The sequence below is a fragment of the Scleropages formosus genome, chromosome 20 (genome assembly GCF_900964775.1).
Source record: "Scleropages formosus chromosome 20, fSclFor1.1, whole genome shotgun sequence".
Taxonomy (NCBI): domain Eukaryota; kingdom Metazoa; phylum Chordata; class Actinopteri; order Osteoglossiformes; family Osteoglossidae; genus Scleropages; species Scleropages formosus.
In genome coordinates this window covers 20,471,543-20,487,299 of record NC_041825.1, presented here as the reverse complement: position 1 = coordinate 20,487,299, position 15,757 = coordinate 20,471,543, and the positions used below count along the sequence as shown (strand labels likewise).

The 15,757-nt window shown below is 45.9% G+C and overlaps 1 protein-coding gene across 3 annotated transcripts in view; it reads left to right on the top strand.

Annotated features, from left to right (window-relative positions):
- The window catches only part of usp43a (ubiquitin specific peptidase 43a), a 90,967-nt gene that overhangs the window by 55,024 nt on the left and 20,186 nt on the right, over positions 1-15,757 (top strand). For all 3 annotated transcript variants that reach the window (XM_029246627.1, XM_029246625.1, XM_029246628.1), the window contains exons 7-8: positions 6,499-6,661; positions 14,286-14,397. In XM_029246627.1, coding sequence (XP_029102460.1) covers positions 6,499-6,661; positions 14,286-14,397 — 275 coding nt within the window. The remainder of the gene's footprint in view (positions 1-6,498; positions 6,662-14,285; positions 14,398-15,757) is intronic.

The window sequence follows — 15,757 nt, the reverse complement described above, 5'->3', positions numbered from 1 at the left end:
CCGCGATCTCATTCTTTCGGTCATGATCCAGAGTTCATGACCATAGGTGAGGGTAGGAACGTAGATCGACCGGTAAATTGAGAGCTTCGCCTTACGACTCAGCTCCTTCTTCACCACAACAGACCGGTACAATGACCGCATTACTGCGGACGCCGCACCGATCCGTCCGTCAACCTGCCGCTCCATTTTTCCCTCACTCGTGAACAAGACCCCGAGATACTTAAACTCCTCCACTTGAGGGAGCAACTCCCCCCTAACCCGGAGGGGGGCAATCCACCTTTTTCCGACTGAGAACCATGGCCTCGGATTTGGAGGTGCTGATTCTCATCCCCGCCGCTTCACATTCGGCTGCAAACCTTCCCAGTGCACGCTGCAAGTCTTGACTTGATGAAGCCAACAGGACCACATCGTCCGCAAAAAGCAGAGACGAGATCTCGCGGCCACCAAAGCAGACACCCTCCGTTCCCTGACTGCGCCTAGAAATTCTGTCCATAAAGATAATGAACAGAATTGGTGACAAAGGGCAGCCCTGGCGGAGTCCAACATGCACCGGGAACAGGTCTGACTTACTGCCGGCAATGCGAACCAAGCTCCTACTCCGGTCATACAGGGAACGAACAGCCCGTAGCAACGAGCCCCGAACCCCATAATCCCGAAGTACCCCCCACAGGATGCCACGAGGGACACGGTCGAATGCCTTCTCCAGGTCCACAAAACACATATGGACCGGTTGGGCAAACTCCCACGAACCCTCCAACACCCTAGTGAGGGTATAGAGCTGGTCCAGTGTTCCACGGCCAGGGCAAAAACCGCATTGCTCCTCCTGAATCCGAGGTTCGACTATCGGTCGGATTCTCCTCTCCAGTACCCCGGCATAGACTTTCCCAGGGAGGCTAAGGAGTGTGATCCCCCTATAGTTGGAACACAATCTCCGGTCCCCCTTCTTAAAAAGAGGGACCACCACCCCGGTCTGCCAGTCTAGAGGCACCGTCCCCGAACTCCACGCGATGCTGCAGAGGCGTCAGCCAAGACAGCCCCACAACATCCAGAGACTTGAGAAACTCGGGGCGGATCTCATCCACCCCCGGAGCCTTGCCACCGAGGAGTTTTTGACTACCTCAGCAACTTCAGCCAGGGTAATGGACGAGTCCCCCTCCGAGTCCCCGGCCTCAGCTTCCTCTACGGAAGGCGTGTCGGAGGGATTGAGGAGATCCTCAAAGTACTCCTTCCACCGCCCGAGGGCATCCTCAGTTGAGGTCAGCAGCGCACCACTTCCACTGTAAACAGTGTTGGCGGAACACTGCTTCCCCCCTCTGAGTCGCCGGACGGTTTGCCAGAATCTCTTTGAGGCCGACCGAAAGTCTTCCTCCGTGGCCTCACTGAACTCCTCCCAGGCCCGAGTTTTTGCCGCGGCGAAAACTGCTTCAGGAGTCCTATGAGCCAGCCAGGCCCGATGGAACTCCTCCTTCAGCTTGACGGCATCCCTTACCTCCGGTGTCCACCACCGTGTTCGGGGATTGCCGCCGCAACAGGCACCGGAGACTTTATGGCCACAGCTCCGAACCGCCGCCCCGACAATGGAGGTGTGGAACATAGTCCATTCAGACTCAATGTGCCCAGTCTCCCTCGGGACCTGGTTGAAGCTCTGTCGGAGGTGGGAGTTGAATACCTCTCTGACAGGGGCCTCCGCCAAACGTTCCCAACAGACCCTCACTATGTGTTTGGGCCTGCCAGGTCTGTCCAGCTTTTTCCCCCGCCATCGAATCCAACTCACCACAAGGTGGTGATCAGTTGACAGCTCAGCCCCTCTCTTCACCCGAGTGTCCAAGACATATGGTCGAAGGTCAGAAGAAACGACTACGAAGTCGATCATCGACCTCCGACCTAGGGTGTCCTGGTGCCAAGTGCACTGATGGACACCCTTATGCATGAACATGGTGTTTGTTATGGACAAACCGTGACTAGCACAGAAATCCAATAACAACTCACCGCTCAGGTTCAGATCAGGGAGGCCGTTCCTCCCGATCACGCCCCTCCAGGTTTCACTGTCGCTACCCACGTGGGCGTTAAAGTCCCCCCAGTAGAACGACAGTCCCCAGTGGGAGTGCTTTCCAGCACGCCCCCCAAAGACTCTAAAAAGGCCGGGTACTCTACACTGCCGCTAGGCGCATAAGCACAAACGACAGTGAGAGACCGTTCCCTGACCCGAAGGCGTAGGGAGACGACCCTCTCATTCACCGGGGTAGACTCCAACACATGGTGGCTGAACTGGGGGGCTATTAATAAGCCCACACCCGCCCGCCGCCTCTCACTCTGGGCAACGCCAGAATAGTGGAAAGTCCACCCTTGGTCGAGAAGAGTGGTTCCAGAACCCAAGCTGTGAGTGGAAGTGAGCCCGACTATATCTAGACGGTATCTCTCAACTTCCCGCACCAGCTCAGGCTCCTTCCCCGCCAGTGAGGTGACATTCCAAGTCCCAAAAACCAGAGTTGGCGTCCGAGGTTTGGGTCGACCGGGGACTCGGCCCCGACCACTGCCCAAATCACAACGCACCGGCCCCTTATGTCCTCTCCGGCAGGTGGTGAGCCCACTGAAGAGCGGTTCCACGTCTTGGCTTCGGGCTAAGCTCGGCCAGGCCCCGTGGGCATAGACCCGGCCACCAGGCGCTCGCATGCGAGGCCCCAGGCCTGTTTCCTATGTACATGACTTAAATTGGAGCACTCTTGTCATTTTGGGTCTCGGAGCAAACGAAAGCCGCATTAAAGCTGAATGACATGTAATTGAATTGAGGTTGTACTGATGTGGTTTGAACGCTGATCTGTATTCGTCTGGGCCGCTAGACCCCGTTCGGAATAGTCCGACTTGGCTCTTTTCAGATAGTCAAATGTAATTATTTTATTCAACTATACAGTTAATTTATGAGATCCTTTTCCATCTCTGACACCTTCCTAATTTTTGAGGACCCCACTTGGAGCGGTAGAAATGCAGTGTTGGATCAGGTGCGTAACCGTTTGGTGAAACGGGGTAGTGTATTCTCTGGGTAAAGACGGCCCGTTGCTATGGAAATAACCCCATTTCATCCGCACGCCTCGTCTCAGGGTTACAGCTGAGAAATTCTGCCCCGGTGGGCATTTGTCAGTGTCACTGGAGGCATGTAACAGCAGTGTCTAAGCCTTTTTTTTAATAGGTGGAGAGGTCACGGGCGCATCTGGAGAATCAAACCCTAGTAAATACAAGTCTGGAGGGGGTCACTGACAGTTTAACAGGCCGCGTTGTCATTCTAATGTTTTCCTTGACAGAGCTTTGCCCTCTGAGCATCTGTCTGTTAGAAATAGAGCACAAACACACACGCATGCGCACACACACACAGTCAGACACTCTTCTAATGCACAGGCCACAAATAGTCTGAGCATAACCTCCGAGAAGCTCTGATACCAGGTCACTGTGCTGCTACACGCTGCAGTTACCATTTCCATCGGCTCTCTAGCTTTTTCTTTCTCTTTTAATCCCCAGCTATTCCAGTATTTGATTTACACGTGATTTGGGTTTTTGTGGCCCAGTGTCACACTGAGCGCAGACTTGTCGGAAGAGCGCACCATTGCTTCTGTTTTGCACAATGATAGTGTTCCAAGATCGCTGCCAAGGGAACCAGGGCCGTGTTTCCTGAATGTTCTGATGGATAGCATGAGCTGGATGTGTTTGTATGTATGTATGTTCATGTTGTGCGCCTTTGCTCTCATGTGGGGTGCAGAACCTTGAGAACGAGGTCTGCAAAAATGCCTTTTGCTGAATCTCCCACCCTGAGCACATAGTCAATGTAAAGTAACTGATCTGAGCATTTAGAAACATTGTTGTTAGGCTTGCTGTGAAAAGGCTGCAGATATTTTTGTATGTTTATTGTGGAGCTGCTGTAAGTAGTAAATCACTTTTTTTTCTTCTTCTCAGAAAACCTGTAAAAGGAAGGGTTGATGTGAGCAGATTCATTGTTTATACCTGTGGTCTCCAAGAGGTGGTATTCCTTGCCTGCAGGTGTCGGGAAGCTCGGTCTGGATCTTTCCTTACAAAGCTGTGAGCCTTGTCTTTATTTGTTCAGGAAGACACTGCACCGGAAGACTCATCTGCTGCTACAACAGCGTCCTGTCACCCTTCTCTGTGCATCTTGCTTTGTTCGCAGGCCAGGGAATGGGTTGGGGTGTGATCTGGAGCCGTGATCCTTCAGAATATCCCCTCTGTATTGATGTGTTCCTCTCAGCTGAAAATGGAGGTGACAGACTCTGGTGACCCAATGCTGAAGGTCACATAAAAACAAAAGCAGTCCAGGTTTAGGCAGCTTTGGGTGGAAACATCATTTCTCTTTCCTCTCATTTCTGTGGAAGAGGTAGGCCAAGTGTATCAGTATTCCCTGGGAAAGTATACTCATCTCAGACCGAACTAATCAGGGATTGGAGAGACGTTTGTGGGCTGTTTTCTTCACATTAAACCCCTACAAACAGGAAGGTGTTCAAATGAGGAAATACTCAAGTGGAACTTAGTGTTAAGACCCTTATTATTGGAGGGGTCTCCTCATGGCCATAACGGAGCCATCAATTAGGTGAAGTAGGTCAGCGGGACTGTTCTTAAAAAGTAATCTCAAGGGTCTCAGTAAGAGCACAAAGCTTTTTTTGTGCCTGTGCACCACGGAAGTAGGAGGATGCAGGAAGTGCCGGGCTGACCTGCGTGAAGCACATTTGTCCAACTGTCACATCAATGCCGAGCCACAATTGGAAACCCATCTTGGGTTTTTTGTTATCGCGTTACTTCTCTACTGTTGGTGGCACTGCCGTTAATGCTATTAGTGTTTTCACTTATTTAGCTCTAATGCGTAGCATTTGTGTTCCTTTTGTGCGCGGTATGTCTAGAGCATGATTGAGATCCCCAGGAGAAAACCGTGAGACCAGACCCTGCAACAGAGTGCCGGCGGGAGATCTCTGTGGGGGCCGAGCTGTTTAATTAAGGCTCTGTTTAGGCCCCGGAGTTCAGCATCCCCCAGCAAGCTGGGAGGCAGGGATGTGAAAATGAAAGTCTGATTGAAAGTATGTCCCTCAAGCTCAGCCTGGGAATACAGCTGAGAGGCAGAACCCCTGAGAATCTGTGGGGGTTTGGTTTATTTTATTCTTTTTTTTTTTTTTTTTTTTTTTTTTTTTTTTTTTTACTAGCTGTTCTGTCCAAGTCTATGTAATGAGTTAATAGTCAGCCAACCCCATCTGAAATTTCAGCAATTTCTTCCACTGTTCCTACACTGCGCTGTGAACAGTGACTGTTTTTGTCAGGATAATCTTCCAGTTTGATCCAAATGAAACTGGCTTTGGCCTTTTGAAACCTTTTAAGTTTCACTTCTGGAAATCCAATATCAAACTGAAGGCGGGAGACGGCTTCCAATTTAAAGGCTAGACAAAGGGCATGGAGTAAAATGATTTGAATTTCTGCAGGTCTGACGCCATCCTGTTTTTGAAGGGAAAAAAAATAATCTTCGGTTTAATAGCTGATGGAGAGAAGTATAATCCGAGGGGGAAAAAATGCACGGCAGCTTCTTGCAACCTTTAGGATTTAGGGTGGAAGTTTTGAGGTTTACCATGTATTTCTTTCATGTTTGGTTTTTACCTGAGCTCTACCTGTGAAGATTCCATATCAATGAGTTCCTCCACTGTTCTCTGCTGAACTACATGGATACCACAGGAAGACGCATCTTGCTTTTCTGCCCCATGGCAGCCCAGTGAAGGACCTACTGCACCCGAGCACCTTTCGCAAGTATACCAAGACAGGGCACTACCGCAGAACGGTGCCTTTGGTCCCAGCCCAGTTTCCTTAACCATTGTGCCATAAGCAGCATTGCAGTGCGGAACCTGCTCGCCACGTTAACTTGTCCACTGTTTGCTTGTGGGGCTCTGGAACTGTGGGTCAAATGGAGAGTTCAAGCACCACCAGGAGGTGACATTTGAGACTGGCAGTGATTTATCATAAAGAGAGGCTAAAGTGTGCTTAATTACAGCCTCCATTGATGTCAGGCCCACATTGACGAGGAGTTCTGTATCCGCCCCCTTTGTGCCGGGAGCTCGCTTCGCGTTTCATTAATCACTTGCCGTTATCGTCGCTCGGCTCTGACATGGTGTCCACCTTTTGCGCCGAGTCCTCCCTGGCCAAGGAGAAACTGCTTTTTATTGTTGTTTGACGCGATCGCATTTGTCTGAGTGTTTAGTCTGAGCTTTGCCACGCAGTGAAACGCACTTTAGTATGTACATCAATGCTCCGAAGAGTCTGAAGATTGGTTTGATCACACCGCAGATTCCAAATCGTACCTAATGTCAGCCTGTACAGTTTTCCGAGATGACTGCCTCAAATTCGGGCCTCTTGCCACTGTGCTGTTGACCATTGGGTTGCCCTTTGCCAGTTTATCCAGTATTTCTGTCAAAGTCTCCTCCAGCTCAACTGCTTTTGTTTCCTTTGCTCTTGTCCTTTCAGGGTACCACCACAGCCTCCCCTCCTCCCCGTACTTCTCTGGTCCCGAAGGCCAGCGGTTGTCTCCTTCCGGCACCCTTTCATCAGAGTTCCTGAACCACAGCAGCTCCGCTAAGCTCCTCCTCCTAGTGTGCAACGTCTCGGGGACCGGCCAGCAGGCTGCCAGGTGAGGAGATGGCTATGGCTAGGTGGCTCTGTGAAGGAGAGCGATTTTGATGCGCGGCCGGTTCGTTGCTCAGTAGAAGCCAAAAGCGTCAACTGCAGAAGTAATGAAGACCCTCCATACCCTGCATTTGCGACCTTATAAAACGCCCTGACATTTACTCTGGCACACCACTGTTGTTAAAGAAATGACTCAGTTGTGCTTATGGAGACTCGCCTTTTCGGCGCTGGTTCTTACCAGTTTGACATTTGATGTGATTGAGTTGTAATCCATTTAAAAGTCATCCCTGACAGCCTTGGAGCAATCAATACTTGGGCAGAAAGTCAGGAGAAATTTAATCTCTTATTGTGGGCTCGGTGGCAAGTGGATTTCTTTGGGCTTTAAGAATTCCTTATGATCCTTATGGTCACGCTTCCTAGTTCAGTTGTGCTCAGTTGTGCTTCTGGCTAACCCCTGTGTACACTGGTTTCTAATTGGCCTTTATTGACCTGTTGACTAAATGAATGATATGAATCCACTCATGACAAAGTTGAACACTCAATTTATATTTGTTTGCAGCAGATCTATAATGGGGTCGGGGCGGGGGGATATAAGTACACCCATTCTTCACATAACAGGGATGATTTGTTCTGTGAAATTCTCATTCTGAGGGGGTCCAATTGCCATTTTTTCATATTGGTGGGGGGGCAGGTGGTTCCTGGACAGAAAAGTAACCTAAAATTTATTAACATACTAAAACAAAAGGAGATGTACTGTATATATGAGGGTGTATATCTGAGGATGGCAATATTATCTTGTACAGTATTTATAAAAAAATATTTTTTGATTGTGTTAATGTATTTTCATTCATTCATCATAAATAATTACTCGTCCACTGAGCCTATTCTGGATGCATAGGACATGAGGCGGAGTGTACCTGGGATGGAGACATTTTCGTAATATGGCTCAAATGTTTATGATGTATAATTAAATTGAGCTCACAAGATCACTGCCTGTGTGTTTTTCTCAGGCACAAGAACACTGTGCTCACAGATTATTTTATCTTGATTGCCAGATTAAGTCTTTCTTTACGATAGCATGAGGGTATTCATGTTACTGAAATTGTTATGTGAGGCAAATTCCTGGCTTGGCAGGACGAGGCTTGGAGGTGCTGTCACAAGTGTTCATTGGTCTCTTGGTGCTGTGCAGAAGCATCTTTGGCTTCAGGTGTCAGAGGCACGTGTACACAAGGATGGGCTGGGGACTCGGCACTGGCTCTCTATGACTCCGGTCTCGGCTCCGGGTGCTGCCATGTGCCACGTCCTACTGAGGAGGCATGTTCGATAGACTGTTGGTGATAATTACTTGGGTTCAGTTGTGCTCAGGACGTCTGCTTCCTCCCCCGTGCTTCCACAGTTACCGAATTAATAACCTGTTTATACAAGAACTGAACGAACCCCGGTTCGAATCCCACTCCTGCTCCTTGTACCCTTATGTGAGGTACTTAAGTTACATTCCTGCTGTAAAAATTACCCGGCTGTACAAATCGCTTAATTATTGGTAGCTAAAGATTTTAAGTTGCTTTGGAGAAATGTGTGACCTGAATGCATTAATAATAATAATGATGATGCTATTTCAGCAGTAACATTAGATTTACATTGTGGAAGGATGTGTGGTTTCATTGTTTCTCAGTGTGTTTGGATAGTCTTACATTGAGAAATTTCACAAGATCCCGTCTTCATGCAAAATTTTGTCATATTCAACACTCTTTTAGGTTACAGACATGTTAAGAGACACCTGGACATCCTGAGTGGTCTATCATTATTGTATCCTGTTGCTCTCAACCCAGAACTGCCCCCCAAACATCTGTCAAATTGAGCTGTCTGAGGGGTGTTGGATATATCATTTTTGTTTGCAGATCAATCACTGCCTGTTTCAACTTACAAGAAATAATTTCAGCCCACCCAGTACAGACTATAAATATCTACAAGTATGTCACGTTATTGCTGCCATAGGAGAAGAGACTATGATCGGACTTGACTTAAAAGCTGAGAAACACCTCATTACATCATACTCCAGGGGCGTGATTTCTGTGTCATATCCAACTTTTTAAAGTGTTGGTACCGGCTCCTTTGGACTGAGCCAGACTTGGACTTGTTCTGTAGAAATTATGGATGGACTTCTACATGTGCTAAAGTCTTCCCTCCCTGCACCTCCCTTAGCATCGAGGAGCAAAACTTCAAGTTCATTCACAGAATCTATCTCACTCCAGTGTGCCTTCATAGGATATTCCTGAGGGCATCTCAGCTGGGCTTTAAATGCAAAGTCTCCCTAGGCACTTTGATATATTTATTCTGGGAATGTGATAAGATGCAAGTTTACTGGACTCGGGTTCATACAACAATCCAAGAAACCTTTAAGAAAAACTGATTTTTCCTCAGCTATTCACTTGTTACATCACAACCTAAAATCCTTTTTTGATGATATTATGGTATATAGGTTAATTACTGTTACATATTTGGCAAAGAAATATATTCTATGTGTATCAAGTCAGTACAATGTATTATATTGCTGTACTCTACACTAGTATGTGGATGACTGAAGCGTTTAATTCTAAATTAACATTTTATTTGTTTGACGGTTCTAATGAATTCTTGAATGTCTGGTCACCCTTCTGGAAGTTATTAGAAAGTACTTTGTGATCATACCTGCGATATATTGTAACCTTTTGGAACTGAGCCTTGTAATTTCTCAGTACACTGTTTCTACCTGTATGCTATTGTGACCCTGTGCATAAACTGTAAAAAAAATAAAATTAGCTAGCTAAATTTTGTGTAGTCCCATGTCAAGTTCAAGATGCTGGGTAACACTTCCAATATGGTGAAATACTTACCAGATCTGGTAATTCCTTACACCCCAGCAAGGTGCATATGGTGGTCACACTCATGAGGGGTCTGAAACTGAAACTCTGTAGGTTCTTAGTTTTGGATCTGATGAGACAGCATGAGCTCCCCCTCTCCTTGAGAACTGCTGAATCCCTGCCAACAAGAAGTCTCAAAATGCATCACACTTCTCTCATTATCTCCCGACACCTTCATAAATTTGCATCATTCCATCCCTCACTGTCACCTTTGTATCATTTCTTAACATACTCAATTCTGTAGGCAGCTATTGGGTTATTCTTGCACCTGCAAAAAACAGTTGTGTCTGGAAAAAGAGCTTTGAGAATCAAAGTATTAAAAGCTCTTTGCCAATTGATGTGATTTTTCCCCCCCCCTCCCTCTTGGACTTGTACATAAGTTTGGAGAAAAGCATCTGTTAAGTGAATTAATGTAAATCTTTGTGTTGCTGCAACGTCTCAAATCCCTGAATTGTATGCACACACAGCCGATGACTTAAAGCTGACTCTTAACACTGAGTTCTACTACTTTTTTTTTAACTTTCAAGAGGAAAAAAATTGTGTGAAGGTTATGCTGTGCTTTTGGTGGCCGAACGGTAAATTAATTACTTTGGGCTTGTGCAGCCATCGTATAGAAGAGAGTGAGAGGGAAAACGTTTTCAGCCTGACCAATTAGAAATGAATTACAAGGTCGTTTCAGTGAAAGAAATTGGAGGGTGGCTCATCAGACAGGTATTAGATGGTACCTGCTGGCATCCTACAATGTTTACTAGCAGATTACCACGGAAAGTGTTTGACAAAATGCTGTTACCCCAAGGAGTAAACGGAACCAATTATTGAAAAATCAGTTCCGTTGAATCCGAAAATAAACGGTGAGGGGTTCACACAGTAAATTCATGCAAGTAATAGTAATTTGCTAGTTCATTTTAAGAAGCTGCATTGGATGACTGTACACTCAGCTGATTATTTCAGTCATCGAGCAATTTCGGTGTACGTTTCGTGAGGATTTTTTCGGTTACTGGCAGCTGTATTGTGTTAGTCATAATGTGATACATGGAACAAATAAGGAGTTGGAAAGAAGGAATAAAAGGTAAGGTCAGTACATGTGGCTTTGACCAACCCGTTTCGCTGATAGCCAGGCCAGGCGTGAGGGTTAGGCCTGCTGATAATGCAAGCAAAACAATGGCACCCCTTAACCACAGCCACGCCTTTGTCCAAGACCTCTCAAGCAGGCAGCAGGGCACTAAAAATCTGGATTGACGTTTGTGTTGAATTCAATCTGTATGCGATCACTGAGAGGCATTTTTTTTTTTTGCATGAGGTCTTAAATTGATTCAAAATAGTCATACTGGAGACTTTTTATCAGTATTGTGAGTGTGATTCTCAGACATTTTAACACAAAATATGTATATGCTGTAAGCAGCTGCAAGCCTGTTTTAAGCCTTGAGTATTAAAAGTATGACTTTAGAATCCGCCCCTTTTCAAATGTGAAATCCCGAAAAAGCCTTTGGCCTTACAGTATGCGACTTGCTCATCCTCAGGCATTTGTTAGGATGCCAGATACAGTGCGTCATTGGAGATACTTGTCTGAGATGTCATTTACTTGAGGACAGGCTGCTGAACTATTCCTTGGGGACCACTTTTAAAAATATCTTGAACAGTAAGGAATGAAATGAATGTCAGAAATACCAGGGTTACGGGTTGAAACGGCACAAATTGAATTTCAGACTTGTCCGGGTACGTGACAATACGATGGCTTTTCAAATCTCAAAAAGGTTGCTTACCGGGTCTAATGCGTGACGCTGCTGTATGGTGGATAAAGGTGATTCAGTCAAGAACGGAACAAAGTGCAATTTTTAACAGATCATCCCCCCCCCCCCCCCCCCCCAAGCATCACGTGTGTGTCCCTAGGTAAATGTTACATGCACACTTCCACAAAGTATTTTGACAACATGGCTATTAAAAATGTGTAAATGATTTGGATATTAGCAAAGGTGAAGCAGTGGGTTCTTGATCTGATGTCCACAGCAATTGATAATTCAGCGTAGGGAGCATGACCGGAGCGCTCGATCTACCGAGACGAGTACCGATTTCTGCGTAGAGAAATACGTTTTCTCAAAGTATAGACAGGACCCAGCTCTCAATGGACAAGATTGTTGGTTCTTTGAAAGCTGTCAAAGGGTTCTCTCGTTTAGTCTGAAGTTTTCATTTAAGATCAATATTTTATCACGAGGCTAGCTGTTTATCATAATTACCAAATATAGCATTTGCGTTAATGATTTGTTGCTACAAAATGACATTTGTTTGCCCCTGAAGATATGATTCAGACTGTGTGCTGTTTTCCTAGCAAGTAATCAGAACGTGGTAACTTGGTGCTGTGTTTGTGCTTGACACTGTTATTCCAGGCCCTGGCGAATGAATTCCGAAGACGGAAATTTTGATCTGATTTGGAAGTGTATTTGAAACCCATCGTTAAATCCAATCCATTAGTTATTTGCCGTTCATTTAATTTTCACTACCTTATTGCGCCCAAAATAATTTTGTGGCGTTTAAATGATTTGTCAGGTTGTATTCTTATTTGGAATGATTTTGTGTAGTGTTTGGACGGGGGGGATCAGTAATCAAATTGAATTCCCACGCACAGTTGATTATCAACGGTCTAAAGAAAGTGCTTGTCTTCTGTTAGGGTCTCAGGGAATTTAATTCTCACCAGATGCCATTATCAGTATTTAAGTGTTCACTGCATCACTGGAGAGGTTGTCAGGGGTAGCCTGGGCAGGATTTTAAAACTACTCAAATATCAAGTCTTTAACCCATAAATTATTATATCTATGCTGACATTTTAAAGGTTCTTATTATAAGATTGCAGTTAATGTAAAATACATCCCTGATGTTTGCAATCCAAATCCATTGCATGTAATTCTTTGTTTTGGGGGAATTTGTTTACTGTATTACATGTCGGTAATATCCAGCTGTGCATTTAATAACAAAGTCAATAAATAAATACCACGGGGGCTATCGACTTAAGGAAATCAATGTTTTTTTTTGCTCAGTTATGTAAATAAACGTTAGCTGGTGTTGAGAAGGGGTTGGTTTGACATGGGTGTTATCCCACCACGCAGAGTGTGTCCTCCATTCCCCTCCACGGTTGTTTCATCTCCCAGATTGGCTGCTTTGAAAGACAATCTTTCTTCAAATAGAAGTCATTAACATGTCATAGGTGGAAATTTGGTCTTTGCTCAGTAAAAATTGGAAGTTTTTTTTTTTTTCCTTTTTTTTTCCTTCCCCGCAGTCTGGTGGAATCATCTGTGTTGCTTATGTTTGACAAATCTGCTCCCAGGTTTAGGAACAATGTTTTGAGGCTCTTGAAGGCGTTGAAACGTTGAACCCGTGTTGTTCTGAGCAACGTGTAGCCACTCAAAAAGAAAGTGTACGCGGTAGAAAGGCCTGCATCTGTGGCAGTTTGGGGGGCATCTCTATGGTGACAAGGACAGCTCGCGCAGTCGCAGTTCCCCAAGTAAACATGCAGCTCGTTGGAGATGTAAGCTGGTGGATATTAAAGATGTGTTAGTGGTGTGGGCCAAATTCCTTACAGGAAATAACATTGCTTTGGTTGCAGCTTCTCAGTAATCCCCTTTGCAGTAGGTTGTATAATACCTAGTCATTATTTGTTGCTGTTGCTGCTGTTGTTTATCTGCTTTTCTTCCCCCCTTGTTTGTATTTTCCTCCTGTTTGCAGCAGCTGTTCCTTTTAATCTGTTTATCCAACAAATGTGGATTACGAACCATAATGGGCCCTGCTGGAATGCGTGCGGAAGAGGGAGGCCGGCGCCTCCGTGACATACGAGGACAGGTGGCGATGTGGTCACCAGAGTTACGCCACCTCCTGAAATACCCAGTTTGCCGTAATCCGGCGCATCCCCCTCCGACGAGTAAATGCTAGAAGCGTCGGCCAAGGAGAGAAGCCGATATTCGCGCCGTGCTGCTTTCCGTACAAACCTTGACGTCTAGACCGGCGAAGCCGCTCTGTTTTCCCCGCAGCATCTCTTGATGAGAAAGCAGATACACGCATCATACCATGTTAAACACATTTCGCTGATTAATTAAAGGGGGAAAGTCAGAGAGGGAAGGCATGTTGCTCAGATTAGAGCGCTCCCAAAGGGACTCTTAGTATTTGATCGAGAGAGACGCACAAGTACGCGAGGAGGCGATGTTTTATTTATGGGTTTTCAGCCTGCCTTGGAGCCGGGGTCCGCTACGCGGGAGTGGACGAGGTGCGTGGGAACGCAGCCGTTCTGCGTTCGTTTTTAGCAAAATATTGGCACAGGACTGGTATTTCGCTGAACGAACTTAAATGCGCAATTGATTTTGTGTTTTGCATTTATTTCGGCGCTTTTAACAGGTGTCGTAAACTGTTGCTGGTGAAGCATTACTGTGTTTTGATAAGGGTCTGAGACCTTTAAAGACTTTTTAAATTAATGTCTGATTTTATTGTCATTGTCTTCCCGCACCTGTAGAGCACTCTCTGACAGCGAAGACGTTTTCTAGAATTTCTGTTACCCGGTGGGCTCTCGTCCAGTTAAACCAGTGGACGAGGCTGTAATAAGACTTCTAGCATCACCGCTCCCACAAAGCAAATCCGGTTTTGCGGTCACTTGTTTTTGGTCCTGTTTACGCCCCTTCGCCGAAACACGCAAAAGGAGCTCTCTGCAGGACTGTCCTCATGGGACCCTGTCTCTCTCGTCCCCAGGTTTGGGCCGCCATTCCTCATGCGCGAAGACAGAACGGTCTCCTGGGACCAGCTGCAGCAGAGCATTCTTAGCAAGATCTACTACCTGATGGTTGACACTGCCCATACACAGGTAAGGCACCCAGCCAACGTGCACCTTATCGCCACGGCAGCCACAACTCATTTTGAGTCTCACTACTAGCGCACATCCATTACATCCAATTTCTTATAATTGCCATTACCTGTATTTTTTTTTTTTTTTTTTTTACTTAAATGTGATGTTTTTGTGAATAATATCTTAATAGTTGATATTGAATTGCCACAGTAAGATAGCATTCTATATGTACCTTGTTCGGGGATTTTACAGCAGTAACGGGGAATGGAGCTCCAGCATCCTAGACATTATAATACATCTGTTTCCTTGTATAATGTAGACACACACACTTTAGTGTTTTCCTTTCCCTGCGTTCTATACACACCTTGCTGCTGAATCACACGCTTACCCCCGGAACCACTGGTCTTCTACTACGAGCAGATCTCCGGTAGTAGCCAAGCGTAGATGATGTAATGCCCATGCACGTCTGTCACGCTTTGGTTCGCCTCGTTAAAGCATTTGTTCAAGTTCAGTAAAATACTTCCTTGTTAGACCCCCAGGCTTTTCGTGGAGGATTCCGTACTGTGTTCTTTAAATAAATGTTTCTCGGCTGGTTTACATTGTCAACACCTGCACTGTCATCTTTGCTAACTGCACGTCCTTATTCCAGCGATGCATTCAAAGCGGTCCGTCTGTTTGCATACAGCCAGCCGTTTGTTCTCGGACAAATCCGTTATTTACCCCGACGCGCTATTCCCTGAGAGCCGCTGGTAAACCCACGCTGTGCCGAGCTGGGCTGCAGTCGGGTCTGGCTATTAGTATATCACAATGGTGTCGGCGCACTTGGGACGGAGACTAAAACTAAAGTGCTAAGGCTGCTGCAATGGGTGTATAAGTAGATTTCCCTATAATTTTTTTTAAAGCTCTCCATTATTTGATAAAGCTCTTCTTTAAAGGTTTTTTTTCTTTTTACCTCACCCTGGTATTTCAATTAATGCCTATCTCAATAGATCATAATTAGCAGTTGTCGAGAACAGAGCAGGCAAGTCTATTCCCACAATTAAAATTAACGGTAGAACCGGTTTGGGTGAGTTTCTGCAGTCGTTGCACCCCTAGCAACTCGGCAATGGTACCGGAGCTTTCGGCAGTTCTCCGCCTAAGCGAGATGATGCGGACAACTCTTGATTCCAGCCTTCACTAATTACATTGTTTTGATGGTGTTTGGGTTTGTTGCTGAAGGCCTTGAAGAAAAAGGTTTACGTCTACTTACCGATGTTGTGTTTTGCTCGCGTGTCCAGCTGCTTTACATTTTAATAAAGAGACGCAAGTTTATTGAATTTCACTAAGTGCACAGCGATGTGGATGGTAATAGGGTGCTCACAACACCATGTAATTAAAA